The 16,123-nt window shown below is 35.9% G+C and overlaps 2 protein-coding genes and 2 long non-coding RNA genes across 5 annotated transcripts; 1 reads left to right on the top strand and 3 right to left on the bottom strand.

The window, feature by feature from the left end:
* Positions 1–664: 664 nt before the first annotated feature.
* Positions 665–2,105, bottom strand: LOC136824123 (uncharacterized). Its single transcript, XM_067080287.1, has 4 exons — positions 2,038–2,105; positions 1,573–1,602; positions 1,189–1,419; positions 665–916 (listed from the first exon to the last, which is right to left on the bottom strand). Exons 1-4 carry the CDS (start codon positions 2,069–2,071, stop codon positions 738–740), a joined length of 474 nt encoding a protein of 157 aa, XP_066936388.1. The 5' UTR covers positions 2,072–2,105; the 3' UTR covers positions 665–737.
* Positions 2,106–5,199: 3,094 nt separating this feature from the next.
* LOC136824124 (uncharacterized) lies at positions 5,200–6,185 on the top strand. Its single transcript, XR_010849098.1, has 3 exons — positions 5,200–5,223; positions 5,497–5,727; positions 5,921–6,185. It is a non-coding gene; the product is annotated as an uncharacterized lncRNA (long non-coding RNA).
* A 451-nt stretch (positions 6,186–6,636) lies between these two features.
* On the bottom strand, positions 6,637–9,875 carry LOC136824116 (protein starmaker-like). Of its 2 annotated transcripts, none has more exons than XM_067080281.1 (5): positions 9,810–9,875; positions 9,453–9,487; positions 9,115–9,207; positions 8,165–8,272; positions 6,637–7,971 (listed from the first exon to the last, which is right to left on the bottom strand). In XM_067080281.1, the coding sequence occupies exons 1-5, from the start codon at positions 9,812–9,814 to the stop codon at positions 6,758–6,760; spliced, it is 1,455 nt and encodes a 484-aa protein (XP_066936382.1). In that variant the 5' UTR covers positions 9,815–9,875; the 3' UTR covers positions 6,637–6,757. The 2 variants fall into 2 exon arrangements, with proteins under 2 accessions (XP_066936382.1, XP_066936381.1); XM_067080280.1 differs by lacking the exon at positions 9,810–9,875 and adding an exon at positions 9,680–9,784.
* Positions 9,876–10,139: 264 nt separating this feature from the next.
* On the bottom strand, positions 10,140–16,014 carry LOC136824117 (uncharacterized). The gene is made up of 3 exons (XR_010849095.1): positions 15,984–16,014; positions 10,448–10,525; positions 10,140–10,225 (listed from the first exon to the last, which is right to left on the bottom strand). It is a non-coding gene; the product is annotated as an uncharacterized lncRNA (long non-coding RNA).
* Positions 16,015–16,123: the final 109 nt, after the last annotated feature.

Raw genomic sequence — 16,123 nt, forward strand, 5'->3', positions numbered from 1 at the left:
TTATCATTTCTCAATTAGGTTCCCCCATTTCTGAAACGTTTTAAAACCCTTCTTGATTCTGTTTCTTCAAATTTAAACTGCCCAATCCTTGCACAAAGAGAGAATGTTACAATTCGATTAATACTACACTACACCACTGCAAATACCTACCCTCAATGAGTAGTTTCTGATGGAATATTTGCTTGCGTGGTGTAAGTTTTGGTTAGAGAGACTCCAGACTACCTGGACTTGGAAAAGATATTCTTGCTAATTGTCAGCATAATAAACACACCCCCTGACACCAGTGATAAATGGGGCCTGATTTTAGGGTCAGTTCCCTGATTTCGAATGTGGTCACCGGAAATGAATAATATAATAATAGAACGTTAAGCACATTTAGGTTACAAAAATTGGCCCTCAAGTTCAACAAATCTGCTCTAATTTTAATTTGGAAGCAAAAGAATTGCTGTAATTGCGAAAGTTTCTTATGAATTCAGATGATTTTAAGCAACTTTAGGAAACTTCTTCAATTCTAGAACTAGTCGTGTTCCTACGTTTTTTAAATTTCGGCCTACCTGTTCTTATAAACTGACTTCTAATACAAGAACATATAAAATGTTTCACAACTAACAAAAGAAAACTTCAATTTTGACTTATATCAAAAGGATATAAACGCACCAAGTAATTTTCAAATGAGGATTTAAATATTTTTCGGTTAAAAAAGACAAATTACAGTTGGTTAAAAAATTACAAAAAATTTAATGTTTCTTTGGTGGGAAAACGCAGACTTTGACTTTGTTGTCAAAGATCAATCCATGTGGACATTTTCTGCAGAATGGTTTTCCAGCAACACATTGAACGTAATAAGTTGGTTTGTGTGGGTATCGGAAGACAACGTAGTCACTGTGTGGGTAATCAGCGCATAAAGATTTTGGGCCTGAAATAGAAAAAATTGATATAATTTTCTTTAGTGAAAGCTATCTTGCAAAAAGACTAGCTGATCGTAATAAAAACTGCTAGAGCAGTATTATCCGGGAGAGCCAGTGCGGACAAAAAAGGTTAAAGTTTTCCCTAACAAAGCAAGCAAAGATGTCAGCAACTTTTTCTGTATTATCACTGGCAGAGTTTTGACCTTTTAATGGTCTGATTTTAGCTGTTTGAACTTTCTAAGAAAAAATTTCGGTTGCTAGGAAATTCAACGCTTCTTACAGTCATCTTTCTTGTGTGGTTTGTGTGGGTGTGGTTTGCAGTGATGACCTTTACATGCTGGCTTTACAGTACGTCGAATGCAAACATTGAATTTCTCGTTAAACTCATGGTGAGCAGGGCATCGTTGGCAAACTGGTTTTCCATTGCTGCATTGGACGAAAACATCAGGTTGGTGTTTGCTCAATCCAAAGATGGCTCCATTTTCTTTATGGTCACACAAACTATGTGCACCTAAAACAAGAGTTAGAAATTAATAAAGTTAATAAAATTAGCATATATATTTAGGTTATGAACAAGAATCGGAGTCTAAAATCTGAATGTCTTGCCTTTTCAAACAAATTTAAAAATGAATTTAGAATTTAGATACTTAAAAAAAATACTTACATGGGCTGTATAAGTGACTTGCGCTGGCAACTAAAATGGAATGAACGTAAATTCCATTAAAGTGAAAATATAAAAATATAACAATCTTCGGCAAAATTTGAGGAAAGACCACCCTAGAATCCACAAAAATATCAGATTAAAGTCGAAAATTAATCGCACCAGTAAACTAAAATTGTTATACTCTGGTTTCTAACAAAGAGCTGTAACACCCCGGGGGGGGGGGGGGGGGGTAATCGGACAAAATGGGTTACGTGGATACACCGCTGGCCAGGGTACCTTTTTTAACCTCCAAGAGTCCCAGGTAGTGTCACAAAAACACCAAAATAAAAAAATCAGTACCTTGTATGGTGCCCTTTTTGGGAAATTTTGGGAGAAAGTAGAAAATTTGAGGACATTTTGGAATTTCAGTCCCATTCAGGGTCATTTTTTTTCGCAAAAAGCTCAAAATCAAACAAATAAACTTACCAGCGATGATGGCGATCAAGATGATGGTCTTCATTTTTGTTTTTTGTTGAGATCTTCTTAAACTCGATTGGAAGTTGAAGATGATTTGAAATGAAAAACCCTCCTCTATTTATACCGAACCAGTTTCCGGTGGAAAAATTTCAACGATATTAAAAGATCATCCAGCAAAATTAGTGAGATAAAACGCTAATGAGCCTGAAATAATCTCTTAATATTAGAAAGTTTAGAAGAGCAATTACAATACAATACCAACCGGTTTAATTGGTTTTTGTACAGGAAAATTCGAAAAAAGTAAACAATGTATTTAATGCAATGACTGTTACATAAGAAAGAACTTTTTGCCCATTAAAGTTTACAGGCCCTTTAGTAGAGTGCATTTTGTAAACTCGCTCGACTGTTTTATTAGAAGCACTTGTTATACATTTCTGGAAAGCTAAGGGGTAGGGGAATCGAAATTACTATGTTTCCAATTTTTTTTCGGACACTTTGGTGTGATTTTCGGACAAATATGACGGTCTCAGGCGAAAATCATAGGTTTAAAAATTAATGAAAATTTTAGCTCGAGAAAACGGAGACCTGTTGTATATTTTTGGAAAGCTCTCAAAAAATTAGGATTAGAGATATATCGCAAGTATAGGTGATTTCAGTGCCTAACTCGAGATATTGAGCTTCAAAAAGCGCAACAACTGGACAAAATAGCTGTTTCTGGCTGAAAAACACGGTTTTCAAGGGTTAATATCTCGAGTTAGATACAGAAAAAAAGTTTTCAGAGCCCTTTTTCGCTTCTTATACGCATCAAGGAAAAGAAAGTTTCTTAATAAACATTGAGCTTCATGTATGAAATAAAGGGTCCAAACGATTTGAATTCGAAATTTTCTTCAACCGAGGGGGGGGGGTGAATGAAAAAGTACGTACTTACCAGTGGGTGGTATAGCCATTTGCGTACGCTTGCGTACAGGGGGGGAGGGGGTACTCGATTTTCGACATTTTAGTGCGTACGTACTATGTGGACGGCCCCTAACGAAACATGGGGTTGGCGAACGGGTAAAAGATGGATCACTTTAAGGACCTGACTTGATTAGAAGGTTATTTTACTGGAAAAATAAAATCCCTTCAAACAGACGAAGAATTTCTGTGACCTTTTCTTTCGTTCAAAACTTTCAAACTTTCAAGGCCCTAAGACACTACGAAAGCTTAGGGAAATTCCCCATTCTCTGAGTTCTTATGGGCTCTGACAATAGTGAATTTTTCATAATTGTCGTGTATAAAATGTGTTTTTCTGACTGATGCAACCAACAAAACTATGGCATGTTATACTTTTTCTGTTAGGCCAACTATTCCTGAATCTGAAAATTGAAAAATTGCATTGAAAAATTTGATGAAGGAGAAAATGAAGACATTTGCGAAGACAAGTATTCTAACTTTGGGGACCTTATTTTCGGCGAAGAAAAAACATTTTGAAAAAATTTTTGCACTAGATGGTGTAAATTTAACCAAACTAGAAATATATTTTCGGAAATTTTCTGTAAAACCTTCTTTGTCTCAAAATCTTGAAAATAGTGCTTTTTGACCAATTTTTCATCCCAACTTTTCATAAAAAAACAGCCATAACTTCTGATGCATTAATTTAGAAAATTTGTCCAAAAAAATTAAAAAAAGTTCAATTCTTTGCGGACAGTTTGAAAAAACTTTGAAACAAAAAGGTTAATTACCCATTAAAGCTTAGCACTTTTTATAAAAGAAAGTGATGCAGCATGTTATTAACGTCTTTTTAAAGTTCATAGCGTCATTTTTGCAATTAAATGCTTAATTACTCTTAAGGGATTTCATTAAAAAGCAATTAATAAAGGCAATTCTTTGTTCAAAGTGTTAAAGAACGTAAAACATAACTTTTATGTTCAAATACTAAAATCAATTTTTCGACTATGGTCAGAGCCCTTAAGTAAAATTTTACGTACATATGAAAAAAGCTTAAAAGATGAAAAATTTGCAAAAGTTTTGAATTATACGATTCCTGATTTTAGAGGAGGGATCTTTGGATTTACTTTTTTTTAGTACGGTAATAGTGGTATATATGACGAAGCTCGATAGCCAAAATAATTTTCTATCCAATGAAGTAAGATAAAGAGAATTTAAGACTACAAATAGCAGTACACCCTGTTAACAAATTCCAAAATTTTAAATCTTATCAGCCATTTAACTTCACCCGATTCATTCATCGGCTTGACCCAACACCAGCAACATAGACTCTACCAACAAACAGACTGACCATCAAATCGGCACAATCCCAAAAGACTCAACTCTTCACGAAACAGGGGTCTAACTTAAAGAAAGGTCAGTTAAACAAATCTGGCAAGATAACAGATATTCATATGACACTCACAAGATCAATGCTAGAAAGATGCCTCAGAGCCGACCTCCTGCTTATTATAAATATAGAGTCAAGTTGTTGGCATCAAGCAATAAGATTTAAATCGTTGGTGCACTAGATTAACATTGAACAATTGCACCGTGTGTAAAGATAGACCCAACGAAATGCTTTCCTGCAAATAACTACACGCCGCCAACACACCCAGCTAAATGCAAAATTTGCAGAGATTAAAAAGATTTTAAGGGCTTTAGATAATTCGTAAAAAACCCAGGATAATGATAGTTAATTCCTCGATGGTTTATTCAACGGAAATCCGATTAATGTAGAATGAAAACTAGAGTGACTTAACTTTTAATTATATCGGTGAAAATTATATTGCAAGCTATTTGAAGTTTAATTAGTCTATGTAACAAACAATTTGATTTTATCAGAAAATTTGCTGGCACATACAGTGACCATTTTTTAATCCCAACACATTTTCCACCGGAAACTGGTTCGGTATAGATAGAGGAGGGTTTTTCATTTCAAATCATCACTTCAAATTCCAATCGAGTTTAAGAAGATCTCAACAAAAAACAAAAATGAAGACCATCATTTTGATCGCCATCATCGCTGGTAAGTTTATTTGTTTGAATCCCCCCAAGCTTAGTACAACTCTTCAATTTTCAAAACACAAGGGACAATGAAAAAGACGCACGGTTTCTACTTCAAAGATTGCTAACCTATATTCCATCCCATCACTTTAATGAAATTTCTTTTCTTCTCATTTTTAGTTGCCAGCGCAAGCCGAGGCGCAAGCCGCTTCTACAGCCCATGTAAGTAATTTATTTTCCAAATTGTAAATATTTTAAATTTTGATATACTATTTTTTTTACCAGTGAAGACGCTAATAATTTATAAAAGACATCTCTCTCACAGTCCCGGTGGAAGTTTTTCCCTAACTGAAAACAAATTGGCATGAAATGAAAGTCAATTTCCCAATGGGGCTAAATTGTAGGTTATTTTTTCCACCGGTGACGAAATTGGGTTTGTGGTAAAGGGGGTGTTGTGTTCATATAAAAAATGCCATTTCTAATTCTCAATTTTAGGTGCACATAGTTTGTGTGACCATAAAGAAAATGGAGCCATCTTTGGATTGAGCAAACACCAACCTGATGTTTTCGTCCAATGCAGCAATGGAAAACCAATTTGCCAACGATGCCCAGCTCACCAAGAATTCAACGAAAAATTCAACGTTTGCATTCGACGTACAGTGAAGCCAGCATGTAAAGGTCATCACTGCAAACCACACCCACACAAACCACACAAGAAAGATGACTGTAAGAAGCGTTGAACTTTTTAGCAACCCAAATATTCGCTCTAAGAAATTGGAAAAAGCAATTCTCTGAAACTAGCATCTTTCTGAAAAGGACTCCATTTTAGATTTTCATAGTTTTACACCCATTCAAGAAAACTATCTGCAATGAAGTAATCTTCTTCGAAAATGATTATTTTACTTACCTTCTCTTTCAGGCCCAAAATCCTTATGTGCTGATTACCCACACAGTGACTACGTTGTCTTCCGATACCCACACAAACCAACTTATTACGTTCAATGTGTTGCTGGAAAACCATTCTGCAGAAAATGTCCACATGGATTGATCTTTGACAACAAAGTCAAAGTCTGCGTTTTCCCATCAAAGAAACACTAAATATTTTTTTATCTGTTTTTATTTTTAACTATGCGAAATTTATAATTGCAAAAAGTTTTTTTGTCTTTTTTAACCTAAGAATTATGAAACCCTCACAACAAAAGTTCTGGTTCTTATTAACAAGTCTCGAAAATAAGATACCCCAAACTCGATCTCTTAGCTACAATAAAACTATACATCCAATCTTTTATTACTTTTTCTTCAGATTATTGAAGGGAAAAGCATCATGCAGAAAAAAGCGTGATGTCTTCTTGCCTTGCTAATCTGTACAAATTAAAAAAATCCAAACCTCGATATCAAGACCTTCCCATTTATCAATTTTTTAAAACATTTTTAATCGTGAAAATAAAAGTTCCTTATTTTGCTTTAAATAGCCAAGTTTTACTTTAAAATTACCTTATTTAGGGGTATTCAGAAGTAAAGTTTCCTACCCCAGGGCCCCGTTTATTTTGACTCACCGTTTATTACGCACATGGAAGTTTTTTGTGTTTCGTAGCCCACTCTAGTTTACCGCACAACTGAAATATCAAAAAGTACTTTCTTACATGTCGTCAACGAGTATTTGAACTAAAAAGGTTCATAAATTACAATAAAAAATATCTAGTAAAGAAGCTGGACCAATCGGGAAGAAAATAAATATTTCCTACTTTATTGTTTATTATGGTTTCTCCAACTTCTTTAAAGTCAATTTCAAGCATCTCAAAATATGGATTAATTTTCGGGTCATTGCAAGTCCTTCGCTATGAATCAGTTCGTGTTTCACGTCGTAAATATGAGCTTTTAATTGACCCTTGTCGCGTGATTGTAGCCGTATTTTCCCTCGCATTCGAATAGAAGTTTTTAAGAACTCACTGTTCAAAGAAGGCCTTACATTTCTGACCATCTTTCCACAAAAAGGACAAGGCTTCTTTCCAGGTTGTTTTCTCGACCAATACGTCATTTTTGGAGAATTTTCTAGATTTATATCATTTGCTTCTGAGTTGATAATTATATCATTATTCTTATCGGTTACTGAGTCTACAATTACGCCATCCTTTGATTCAGTCATTACGTCAGCAATGGTAGGTATTTCCATTTCGATCGTTTCGCACAGTTCAACAGTATTTACGTCATTTTTCGAATGATCGATTACGTCATCAATCATCGTACCTTCACTTTTAGAATCGATAATTTCAACTTCGTTCATCGCAGATTCGGTTATTTCTTCTTCGGTTGATTTATTCATCGTCTCATTATCCGATGATTCAATTGTTCTATCATTTTCCAATATGACGTCATTTCTCTCACTAACAGTTACGTCATCTTTCATTTCGATTACGTCACCATCTGTATATTCTGTTGATGCATTCTCTCCAGTTTCGTTACTATCCAAAGTCTTTGGATCAGTCATCTCTTCTTCTGTGGCCAAAACATTCGATGATTCTACTTGACAATCCGTCTCGATGTCCCTAGGTGTTTCAGTCTCGATGTCCCTAGATTTTTCAGTCTCGATGTCCCTAGATGTTTCAGTCTCGGTGTCCCTAGATGTTTCAGTCTCGATGTCCCTAGAGGTTTCAGTCTCGATGTCCCTAGATGTTTCAGTCTCGATGTCCCTAGATGTTTTTGGTTGTTTTGAAAGTATCTCAAGCTGAAATGATTGCTCCTGTTCAGTGACAGATTCTTCGTTTCCCTGTTCACTAGTATATGAGTGAGTAGGATTTATTTCTTCATCTTGGTTAGAGACCTCGTTAGATTCTTCATCAAATTTTCGATCAGAAGATATGGAGACTTTGTCTTCGTGTTTTGGTTCTGTTTGCTTCTTTTCTGCTTCGTCGTCATCATTATCGTTCCCTTGACGACGTATTTTCGAAAGCGTGGAGGGCGATAATGGTGCTAAAGAAAGAAACCATTTTTTTTAATTGATCCTGTGGGATACCTTAAAGGAACAATTTTGCCAGGAATCTAATTCGGCGGATGAAGGAAAGTATTGGTCAAAATAATGACACAATTACAGTTTTGACAAAACCATTTGAATGTTGAAATTCTCCTTAATGAAACACTGTTTTTTATATTTTTGTTCACCTACCTCCTAGATCGACATCCTTTGTATCATCATCATGCATTTCCGAATCATCTTTCACGGTTTCGTCACGTGGGCCGCGAAGTTTTGCAAGCGTACTTGGTGAAAGAGGCGCTATAACGAGTGAGAAGGAGCTTAAGGTTAATGCGATAGATGATGTAACACATGTATCATTAGAACCAAACCACTTTCCTGACTTCGACCTCCTTAAATACTCTGGAAGCATAAATGGAATTACCAAAAATCTTTATTGGTTATTTTTCAGCTGGAACAAAAAAGGTGAAATCCTGAAAAGGCGCAGGTATCAAGAAGAAGTTCTATACTTCTTCATACCTCCTAGATCCGTTTCACCGTTTATATGTTTCACGTCCAATTGAGCGACTTGACGGGGTTCCGATAATGAAGAAAGAGGAGCCGCAATAAATGTGAAAGATTTATAGTGGATGTCTAAAAAACCAGTCAATCAATAAATTCAAAAAGGCATTATTGGATTTGAAACTTTTGAAAAAACCTCGTAGCTCCTCGTCAGAATTCTATTTAAATGTTGGTTTCCGCCTCTCAATAATGGTTTGAGTTTAAAGCATTGTGCACTCTTCAGCAGTCTGCAGCAAACGGAGATGAAATAAAGGAGCAAAGTGTTCCGGCGGATACTAGGGTATACCAAAAGGGATGTGCTATTGAGGTTTGAAGAATAGAGCCCTACACGGTAATGGATATCCCTAAAAAAGAAACTAGGCTCTAAAAAAATAATGGGAATCCAAAAAGGTGAAAAAGTAAATCTTTTTACCCAAACAGCTCCGAGGCCAGGCTAAGTGTGATTGTGTTTGAAAATATCTTGCTTTTCGTGGGTTGGGTCATTTTTCCAGGTCCTACCGGGCTTGTAATGGAAGGGAGTTTTTTAATTTAGCTGGTAGACAGTTGATTTGACAATCAATTGAGGTAAAATAGATTCAAACCTCCAATATCCATGGCATCTTTAGAAGGTGGTGCACATGGAGAAAGTGAATTGTTGGACGAAAGTTGATTGACACTTGCCGTCGATGAAAAAACTAGTGAAGAGAAATTATGGTAAACAATTTTTTCTTACTCTTTCAAGATCTTCATAGAAAAACATTTTGAAGGATTTAAGTTTGTTAAATAAAAAAGCCAACACTTAACGTGGGTTCTACGTTCTTCTCGGGAGATTACAGCATTAGATCCAAATTTAAAATGACGGATGTCAAAAATCTGGGCAAAATACGCGTGGTTTCATCATTTCAAAAAAGAATAATTGAACATGAAAAAAGTATGATACCTTCTTTCCCTGCTGCATTCAAAAAACTGCAGTTACTAAAAAATACAAAAAAATAAGATGCAAGGTTTAGTCGCAGCTAAAGGTTTTAGTTATAGCTACAAATTCTTAGCAACACAGAAAGGTCGAATTACAGTTCTAATGTTACGGTATATCTTAAAATGGTTAGCCTGGAGCCCTTCCCAATTTGAAGCTGATTCCCATCATCCCTGTTATTCGAACCTACCCACCTCGTCATTCTATTGAACAAATTCTTTCCGAAATTTACGAGATCCATTTTTCGCTTCGTAATAAACTCTGTATACTCCTACGGTCAAACCTTTCTTATCAGTTTTCTGAGCGTATTAAAATAAATTTTACCTCATTTTGAAATTCTCAAAGTTATGTCCTATCCAAGTTCTTAAAGAGTCAGGCCAAACACCCTGATCAAAAGAATGATAAAAAATTCCATATCAAAGCAATTTATTGTTTTGCAAAATCACGTGCATATAGTTATTTAAACTTACATAACTATTCATAACTATGAATTTTCATACGAGGTCAATGATATTTATATGTTTGTAAGAAGGAAATGTTATAAAAACATCAAGTTTTAATCTCAATTATCATAAAATATAAAAAACCAAGACAGCCCGTTATATAAGAGTGGCTAATGCGTCTAAGAGATAAAATCTTTTTTCTATACCTTGGCCGTGATTCCGTGTATATCTTGTAATATGTCAAGGAAGATATCATAAACTGACGAGAGAACGTTGAAATATCTCTTCACCTCTGACCTGTAAAAAAACAATCCATAACATTAATGTTCAGTTATGCAGTGAAGAAGCATCAAATATGTTCTTGATGCTGGAAAATCCTTCTTAAAAATAGCCATCCCTCCCTCTCGTAACAACAAACATCCCTGTTTCGGTGACGCATATGGAATAATTATAACAATGGAAAAAGTAATTTTACAAAATTTTATCCTACAGTATCTATTGATGCTCAACATAACTCACCATATCTTGCTGATAGAAGCCAATGCAAACATATTGAAGTTAACAAAAAATCCAAAGCCTAGTTGCCCTTCGACCGCCCTGAAACGGAAAAGAAAATGACGAATGACAAACTTTTTCAGCAATATCATACCCTTATGCTTGAAAAAGAAAGCGAAAAGGACTGGATTCTAATGTTTATGTTTATGATTGACATGCTATTGTTTTACTTTAGCAAATCAAAAGCTCTTTAAGTGCATTTAACATCATCCCAAATCTGGAAAGGCAATCATGAAATTTATTTGGAGAAGATACAGTATCGTCGTATACACGCTTTTGTTTTGAAAAGAAATCAGTAAGAGCAGATCCATAACAGTTGAAACTATTCGATGGAAATGAAGCCATTTATTTCTCAGCTGAAACACTTTAAACAAACGCAAGATTGAAAGGAAAACCCATCGTCAGATCTCGAAACATATGCAGCGCGAAAACAGATATAGCGTTAGATTCGATCAGGCGGTGTAAATCATAAGATTTCATTTTTCTTGCTTGAGAAAAGTTGAAGATCCCTCTCCTAACCCATCAGGGTTTAAACTCAATGAGTATAACTAATAAAATACTTATTTATTTCGTATACGCATATAAAGAACTTTTGTTTGAGTTTTAATTTTTCGATAATAAAGTTTGAAAAACCGAAGCTGACGCAAAATTTCATAGTATGTTTTCATCTTGCTTAGATTGTAGAGAACTCGTAACAGATCATCCATTCTGCGCAAACTTCGCTCTTTTCTAAAGTTATACGGCTAACCTACTTCTAATGTTGAAGCTTATGATCGACGTTTGTTTTATGCGATTGTTTGAGCAATTCAGCACGCACCAAATCTCATTCAATATCCATCCCAAGTTTGGATGCAAAGATACAAGCGGCCCGCCAATCCGAGTAGATTTTCTTCCTATGCGCGGAGTAATGAGAATATTCTCGGAGGTCAAGATAACTGTTTCACTCACTTTCTCAATTTCGCTCTCCACTCTTTAGAACGGCATACCGGATAAGTGGGATGGGGGAACCTGGGAACCTAAAGTGGGAACCTAAATGAACACCTGAAAAGTGGGATGGGGGAACCTAAGTGGGAATCAAATGAACACCTGGTGGGATGGGGGAACCAAGTGGGAAAACTGAACACCTGAAAAGTGGGATGGGGGGAACCTAAGTGGGAACCTAAATGAACACCTGAAAAGTGGGATGGGGGAACCTAGTGGGAACCTAAATGAACACCTGAAAAGTGGATGGGGAACCTAAGTGGGAACCTAAATGAACACCTGAAAAGTGGGATGGGGGAACCTAAGTGGGAACCTAAATGAACACCTGAAAAGTGGGATGGGGGAACCTAAGTGGGAACCTAAATGAACACCTGAAAAGTGGGATGGGGGAACCTAAGTGGGAACCTAAATGAACACCTGAAAAGTGGGATGGGGGAACCTAAGTGGGAACCTAAATGAACACCTGAAAAGTGGGATGGGGGAACCTAAGTGGGAAACCTAAATGAACACCGGAAAAGTGGGATGGGGGACCTAAGTGGGAACCTAAATGAACACCGGAAAAGTGGGATGGGGGAACCTGGGAACCTAAAGTGGGAACCTAATTTTTTATTTTTTTTATTTTTTATTTTTATTTTTTTTTTTTATAGCAATATATTTCGCACGTCTATTGACCTCCTATGAAACAGAACTTTTGATTTTACATTTTATAAAGTTTTTTCTCCCTTTCTTTTATCAAACGCTCTTTGAAGACTTGTAAGGATGGTGCTTCAACAATATCTTCTTCTAGATCATTCCAAGGTTTCACACTTCTGTAAAAAAGAGAGTTTCTTTGGTAGCCTCTCATACCGTCATTAGCAAAGTTCCTTTGAAGCTCGTAATCATGCTGACGTCGTGGTCGTGTTCGAGGAGTAAATTTCTCTGATCTTATAGACTCGTCATAAATGTGGAGGTTCTTGAAAACTTCCACCATATCACCAACTTGCCGCCTGGTCTTTAGACTAGGTAGATTGATGAGTCGTAGCCGATCTTCGTATGAGTAGTTTCTATAGCAACTAACTAGCCTTGTAGCTCTTCGTTGGACGCCCTCGATTGCATTGATATGTTTGATTAGCCTTGGAGACCATACTACATGTGCATATTCCAAATGGGGTCTGACAAATGCAATGAAAAGCGTTCGAAACATATCTGGTGAAAGAAATTCGAAGCTCCTGCTAATCAAGCCAACGATAGAGTTAGCTTTCTTGATTTTACTGAATATATGGGCTTCAAAGGTCAGGTCACTATCGATTATCACTCCTAGATCTTTTTCTTGGTCAACATGTTCTAGAACAGATCCTGATAGGGATGGACATATTTGATGTTCCAAAATTTACCCAGTGTTAAAACATGACACTTGTTCGGATGAAATTCTAAAAGCCGGACTGGCTTTGACCAAATTTTAAACCCTTAGAGTGCACTTACACGCTTTTTTTTTTATAAGAATACACTTTATAAGAATGTCCATGATGAAAATGGCCAAAAAATTAAGAATATGGTAAGAATATTGCCATCATGGAATTTAGCAACTGAACCTAAGAATGCCATTTTTAATGCATTTTAACCTGTAGATTGCCAATTTCGATCTTAACCTAAGAATACCGTAAGAATATTTTTGGATGATTTTCGCCAAAAAGTTAAGAATATCCATGATGAAATGAAAAAACACCATTCTTATAAAAAAAAAAGCGTGTATTCTCATTTTTGCTAATTTCCACCCTTACACCCTTTGGGAAGTTTGGAAAAAAGGGCCGCACGTACGGTAGGTCGTTTACCTTGAGTGCCCCCCCCCCCCGTGGATCTATGCTTATGTGTATTGAAACGTGGCAAGCCGTGCAATATGTTCTATTTTACTATCAAACATTTTTAATTAATGAAGTGTATTCACACGCTGTACTGTTTGGTTGGTACAGAAAGAAAAACGAGCTAGAATCCGTTAAATGCTAAGCGACCCCAGCCCTGACCCGAAAATTGGAGCTGCTAATAAAAAACAATGTGTATTGCATCAAGAGTGAACAAAAACTAGATCGTAAATAATGTTTTACTAGATTCTGTATTCAAGCAAATTAGATCCGTGCAAAAGAAAGAAGAGGCTCTAAGTTATCCATCGAGCTATGAACGAACTTCTAATTCCTTCTAGATTTGAAGATATGACGGTTTAAAGTTTAAAGTTTAAAGTCAATTAAGTCAATTTACTAAAAAGAACCTTTCAAAAAGATGCACTATAAAACTGCTGATAAATAAACATGCTTTTTTGAGCTAATTGAATAAATAAATTCCCTTTGTTTTATTTTCAACATTATTGTTTGCGAACCGTGATGTAAAAAGTAAATAACTGGTGTTCTTATTATGATAAAAGGTTTTTTCTTTCCTTGCATATAATATCTTTCTTATCTTTATGTATTTGTTTTTAAAGAAAAATAATAATAATAACAAATTAGGTTCTCACTTTAGGTTCCCGGGTTCCCCCATCCCACTTTTCAGGTAAAAAATATGGGCACATTTTTTCAAAATTTTCAAAATTTGAAAAGTAAACACAAATCGCCATTTTCAATAGACCTATTTATTTAAACATAAAGGAATTCTTCTTAAACTACGATAAGACTTGCTATCGAGCAAGTCTTATTTTTCGCTTATGTATTTGTTTTTAAAGAAAAATATTTCAATTCTATTAATAATTAAACAACTTAGGTTCCCACTTAGGTTCCCCCATCCCACTTTTCCGGTGTTCATTTAGGTTCCCACTTAGGTTCCCCCATCCCACTTTTCCGGTGTTCGTTTAGGTTCCCACTTAGGTTCCCCCATCCCACTTTTCCGGTGTTCATTTAGGTTCCCACTTAGGTTCCCCCCATCCCACTTTTCAGGTGTTCATTTAGGTTCCCACTTAGGTTCCCCCATCCCACTTTTCAGGTGTTCATTTAGGTTCCCACTTAGGTTCCCCCATCCCACTTTTCAGGTGTTCATTTAGGTTCCCACTTAGGTTCCCCCATCCCACTTTTCAGGTGTTCATTTAGGTTCCCACTTAGGTTCCCCCATCCCACTTTTCAGGTGTTCATTTAGGTTCCCACTTTAGGTTCCCAGGTTCCCCCATCCCACTTATCCGGTATGCCCTTTAGAACATCTATATTGAGTTGTGAGTTGTGTTCAAACAGAACTTCAAAAAAGATAAAGAAATACGATGCTTCTTTTAAAGAGAAATTTTTTTCATATAAAAGAATTCCGAGAACCATCATTCATAATTTAATTCACATGAATGGTCAGATGGAATTATGAAATGAACAAACTTCCAATCAATCGAAAAGTTTGTTTCAATGAACAAACATGAACAGTCTACAAAACCACAAGTGAAAAACTAATCAAAACTGTTCAGATGAGTTGAGAAAGGATCGTTGAACTACATCGTGGTCCACGATGAGTAGGTGCACCGTCTGACCATCAGACGTTTATCCTCCTCGATCGGGGCGTACTCAGACCTCGCGTCAAGTCTGACCCCACTAACTCATCACGGATCACACCTTTAAGCTGATATTGACGTAGGGAAGGGGGGCCTTGCACTCGATCTGAAAACATCCATTCGATCGATCCTTAAGGTTCATTTTCTTTATAAGCAAAAAGTGGTCTTATTTTCCAAAATTTTGCCCAAAAAAACTTCGTTTTCATCGTTTTTTTTTCACACCCTTAGAATTCACTTACTTTCATTTCGACCCTTACAGCGCAATTTGGAAGACCTTTAAAAGTCGCAACAGTGGGACGCTTACACGCTTTTTTTATAAGAATGGTGTAAATCCATTTCATCGTGGATATTCTTAACTTTTTTGGGAAAATCATCCTAAAATATTCTTACAGCATTCTTAAGTTAGGATCCTAATTCAAACTAGATTTAACATTTAGTACAAACGTCTCATAAAATTGCATTTTTGTGAAAGGAGTGAGCCTTACTTGGGGGTAATTGACAATTTATAATTGAAAATGCTCTAAAAATGGCATTCTTAACTTGAGTAGCAAAATTCCATGATGGTGATGTTCTTATAGCATTATTCTTAATTTTTTGGCCATTTTCATTCATCATGGACATTCTTATAAAGTGTATTCTTATAAAAAAAGCGTGTACCTTGAAACACCCTCGGTATTGAGTAATTGGGACAACTTTTCATTGAAATCCTAAGGTTCTAAGGGTTAAATTATTCAATGTCTAAAAAGGGCTCGGCAATGGAAAACCGTATCGAATACTGTCAAAAAGTTTTGCTAGATCGGACACTAGCGGTTTCTACGATCTTCACGAGCCCCAAAAAGAGGTGAAAGATGGCTTCAATATAGGTGTATGGGTCTCTCATAGCAATCAGATGAAGAAATTAGTTTTATAAAAATAATCCTCAAACAACGTGGATCAAGATTGATGTCTAAAGAATTGGAGGGATGGAGAAACCAACAAACACTGATCTGCTACTAAAAGTTTTTCACATCAAGAAATTCAAAATTTTACCTTGTACAGTTGATCATCAAAGAATGGAGCTGAAATTTAAAAACACCTTCTTAAATTTATTGTCCAGGATCACTTACTAATTCGTCAGTTACGAAACAGTTCATCTATGCTGCTAGCCTTAATGTCTATTATGGCCTCAG

Source organism: Clytia hemisphaerica, unplaced genomic scaffold (assembly GCF_902728285.1).
Source record: "Clytia hemisphaerica strain Z4C2 unplaced genomic scaffold, Clytia hemisphaerica genome assembly, whole genome shotgun sequence".
Lineage (NCBI taxonomy): Eukaryota > Metazoa > Cnidaria > Hydrozoa > Leptothecata > Clytiidae > Clytia > Clytia hemisphaerica.

What these genes read in the sequence shown, in the direction of transcription:
- LOC136824123 (XM_067080287.1), bottom strand. Translation starts at nt 2,071, where the DNA reads ATGAAGACCATCATCTTGATCGCCATCATCGCTG. An exon ending in CTTGATCGCCATCATCGCTG is followed by an intron (nt 1,603 to 2,037) that starts GTAAGTTTATTT and finishes ATTCCATTTTAG; the next exon opens with TTGCCAGCGCAAGTCACTTA. An exon ending in AAGTCACTTATACAGCCCAT is followed by an intron (nt 1,420 to 1,572) that starts GTAAGTATTTTT and finishes CTCTTGTTTTAG; the next exon opens with GTGCACATAGTTTGTGTGAC.
- LOC136824116 (XM_067080280.1), bottom strand. Translation starts at nt 9,726, where the DNA reads ATGGATCTCGTAAATTTCGGAAAGAATTTGTTCAATAGAATGACGAG. An exon ending in GAATGCAGCAGGGAAAGAAG is followed by an intron (nt 9,208 to 9,452) that starts GTATCATACTTT and finishes TCTCTTCACTAG; the next exon opens with TTTTTTCATCGACGGCAAGT. An exon ending in AAAGGATGTCGATCTAGGAG is followed by an intron (nt 7,972 to 8,164) that starts GTAGGTGAACAA and finishes TTCTTTCTTTAG; the next exon opens with CACCATTATCGCCCTCCACG.